At 59.2% G+C, this 2,880-nt stretch overlaps 1 protein-coding gene across 1 annotated transcript in view; it reads right to left on the bottom strand.

The window, feature by feature from the left end:
* Positions 1–1,770: 1,770 nt before the first annotated feature.
* Positions 1,771–2,880, bottom strand: part of LOC103773490 (microtubule-associated protein 4-like) — a gene marked incomplete at both ends in the record, with an annotated part of 12,547 nt that continues 11,437 nt past the window's right edge. The window contains one exon of the mRNA XM_008940860.1: positions 1,771–1,883. Coding sequence (XP_008939108.1) covers positions 1,771–1,883 — 113 coding nt within the window. The remainder of the gene's footprint in view (positions 1,884–2,880) is intronic.

The following is a 2,880-nucleotide window of genomic DNA, read 5'->3' as shown; positions in this document are numbered from 1 at the left end:
CTCAGTGAAGAAATTCTTCCTAATATCCAACTGAAACCTCCCCTGGCACAAGTCTTCTCAGGACTCAGGTGCTGTTCCTGCCTGGGCAGCAACGCCAGCCAGCCACAGACTGTCTCTGGAGCTGCTGACTCAGCAAGCAGCAACACCACCCAGTCTTTCTTCTGGGGTCCACCTTCCCACCTATGAACTGGCAGCAACACTGGTATCTAGGTGCTTTTGCAGGAGCCACAGGGACCTGGATGATCTCCACACCTCCATGAGAGCCACGGGGGCAGCTGAGTGAGAACAGCCAGCCCCAGAGTGACACCAGCCCTGAAATGCCACCAGCTCTGAAATGCCACCAGCCCTGAAATGCAACCAGCCCCAAAGTGCCACCAGCCTCTGTGCTGACAACAGCACTGGCTGAGGTCTGTGGGATGCAACAGGGAAATGGTTTGGTCTCTATTCCAAGGCTAAATATTAGAGCCCCCCAAAAATGCTGGTTCAGAGTGTTGTTGACAGAGAGTCTTCACACCCATGGAGATGAGTTAAAATACTAAAAGAATGAGACTAATTCTGAGCAGGTAAGATCTTAGAACTTCAGTGAAAACCCCAGTTACCAGCAGAGCACTGCAGATGGAGCAGACACTGGTGAAGTGGCACCATGGCACAAGGCTCCCCATCCCTCCCAGCAGCTTCCCTGGTCCCTCCCAGCAGCTTCCCTGGTCCCTTCCAGCTCCCCCCTGAGCTACAGAGGGACCTGGAGAAGGTGAGTCCTGCTGTGGCCCCAGCTCCCCCTCCAGCAGGGGCTCCTGTGGCAGGGATGATGGAGCAGACCTGGGAGCTGTGCTGCTGGATCTGCTCTCCAGGACGGGGCTCAGTGCTCTCCAGTTCACCCCATGGCTCAACCCTCCTCACACAGAACGGCTACCCCTCCTCACACAGAAGGGCTCCAAAACCAGCCCTGGGACAGCCCAGGGAACTCACTGCTCCCATGGGGCCTCCCCTCCTCTGTCCTGCTGAGGGCCGACCTAAGTCCTTTGTTAACAGTTCTGATGCCAGAGTGCAGCAGTTTTCCTGCTTCCAGAGCTACCAGCCAGTTCAGAAGCTGTGGTGTTTCTCCTAAAAACCAGTGACTGCCTACAGAGAACCCCCAGCCCTGCTCTAACCATCCCGTGGTGTGAGCCAAGCCCCCAGACCCTTCACCTGGCCAGTCGAGGGGGGCAATGCCCTCCCCTGGGCACAGAGCTGACGTTGGGGTGACCTGCAGAGCCCAGGCTGGGGCCAGTCTCTGCTCCCATGGGAAGGGCTGAGTCACAGTGGGGAGGGAGGAACAATCTTTCCTTGTCCTCCCACAAAGTGCCTCTGGGCTGGGCTGCAGGTTCTGGGCTGTGAAGTGCTCCTGAGAGTTGCAAGGTGCTTGTCCCCCAGCACAGAGCACTTGGATCTCAGCAGCTTTAGGGAGGAAAGGGCCACAGGGAGCTGCTCGGATGGCTTGGAGTGCACAGAGTGATCCCTGCTCCCAGATTCTCAGAGGAAGGGTGTGAACAGGGGGCAGGGGCCCCTCAGAAACACCTCCCCAGCAGGGAGTCCTCTCAAGGAGGCCACCAAGGTGGTTCACAGTGCTCTCCCTTTCAACTCATGCCTCTGGGGAGCACAACACAGGCCACATAAATCAGTAGATGGCTGTAAAAGGCTGGGGTTAAGGAAGCTGCACTCCATCAACAGCAGGACAAGGAGAAGAGCAAAATTTAACCCCTACCCTGACGTGCCAGAGCATGCTGCACCCACCTTCACAGTTCCTCCTGCTGGCAAGTGTCCCACGTTGTCCAGAGAGCCCACTTTGGCTTGGGCCTTCTCCTTGAAGTTCAGCTTCTGGTTCTCAATTTTGACATCTCCTCCTCCTGGAAGGAGATTGTGCAGGGGTGAGTTTATTAAAGCCTCCAGAACGGCCCCCCAGGAGACCTGTCCCCTCCCCAGCCCCCATGAAGGCACCACAGGGGACCCAGGGTATTTTGGAGGAGGGACAGGACCAAGTAACACCTTTAGTGTCTCAGCCTCTCTCCAGTTCAGGTTCAGTGCCAAGATCAAGCTGGTGACCCCACCCGTGCAGAGGAAGCAGCAGTGCAAGGAGAAAGGCCTGAGCCCACTCTGGCACGTTCTCCACTGCCCACTCCCACCCGTGGCCCTTGCCCAGCCCCTGCCAGCTCAGCCCCCCTGCAGCTGCCACTGCTGGGCACCTTCTGCCTCCTCTCCCCACTTCCCCTGCTCGGGGTCTGCTCCCTCTGTGGCTCCAGGGCTGGCCCCTGCCTGGCTGCCTGGGCACACAGCTCCCTGCCTGGGCACACAGCTCCCTGCCTGGGCACACAGCTCCCTGCCTGGGCACACAGCTCCCTGCCTGGGCACACAGCTCCCTGCCTGGGCACACAGCTCCCTGCCTGGGCACACAGCTCCCTGCCTGGGCACACAGCTCCCTGCCTGGGCACACAGCTCCCTGCCTGGGCACACAGCTCCCTGCCTGGGCACACAGCTCCCTGCCTGGGCACACAGCTCCCTGCCTGGGCACACAGCTCCCTGCCTGGGCACACCCCTGTGCCACCGCTGGAGCTGCCCACTGCGGGCAGGGAGAAGCCACACGTGGGAACTGGGTGGACACCAGGCTCAGGAGAACACAAAGGTCAGAAAAAAACATCCAGAGGGACCTGGACAAGCTTGAGAAGTGGGTCTGTGTGAAGGTCACAAGGTTCAAGGCCAAGTGCAAGGTCCTGCACCTAGGTCAGGGCACTCCCAGTATCAACACAGAATGGGACCCCTCTGCTGGGAGCCCAGCAGCAGAGTCAGGTTTGCATGGCCTGGGGAAGAGAAGGCTCTGGGGAGCCATTCCTGGACGGTTTACAGACC

The sequence above is a fragment of the Merops nubicus genome, unplaced genomic scaffold, assembly GCF_000691845.1.
Source record: "Merops nubicus isolate BGI_N331 unplaced genomic scaffold, ASM69184v1 scaffold10895, whole genome shotgun sequence".
Lineage (NCBI taxonomy): Eukaryota > Metazoa > Chordata > Aves > Coraciiformes > Meropidae > Merops > Merops nubicus.
Note: the sequence above shows the minus strand (reverse complement) of the source record. Positions and strands in the feature narration are given on the sequence as shown.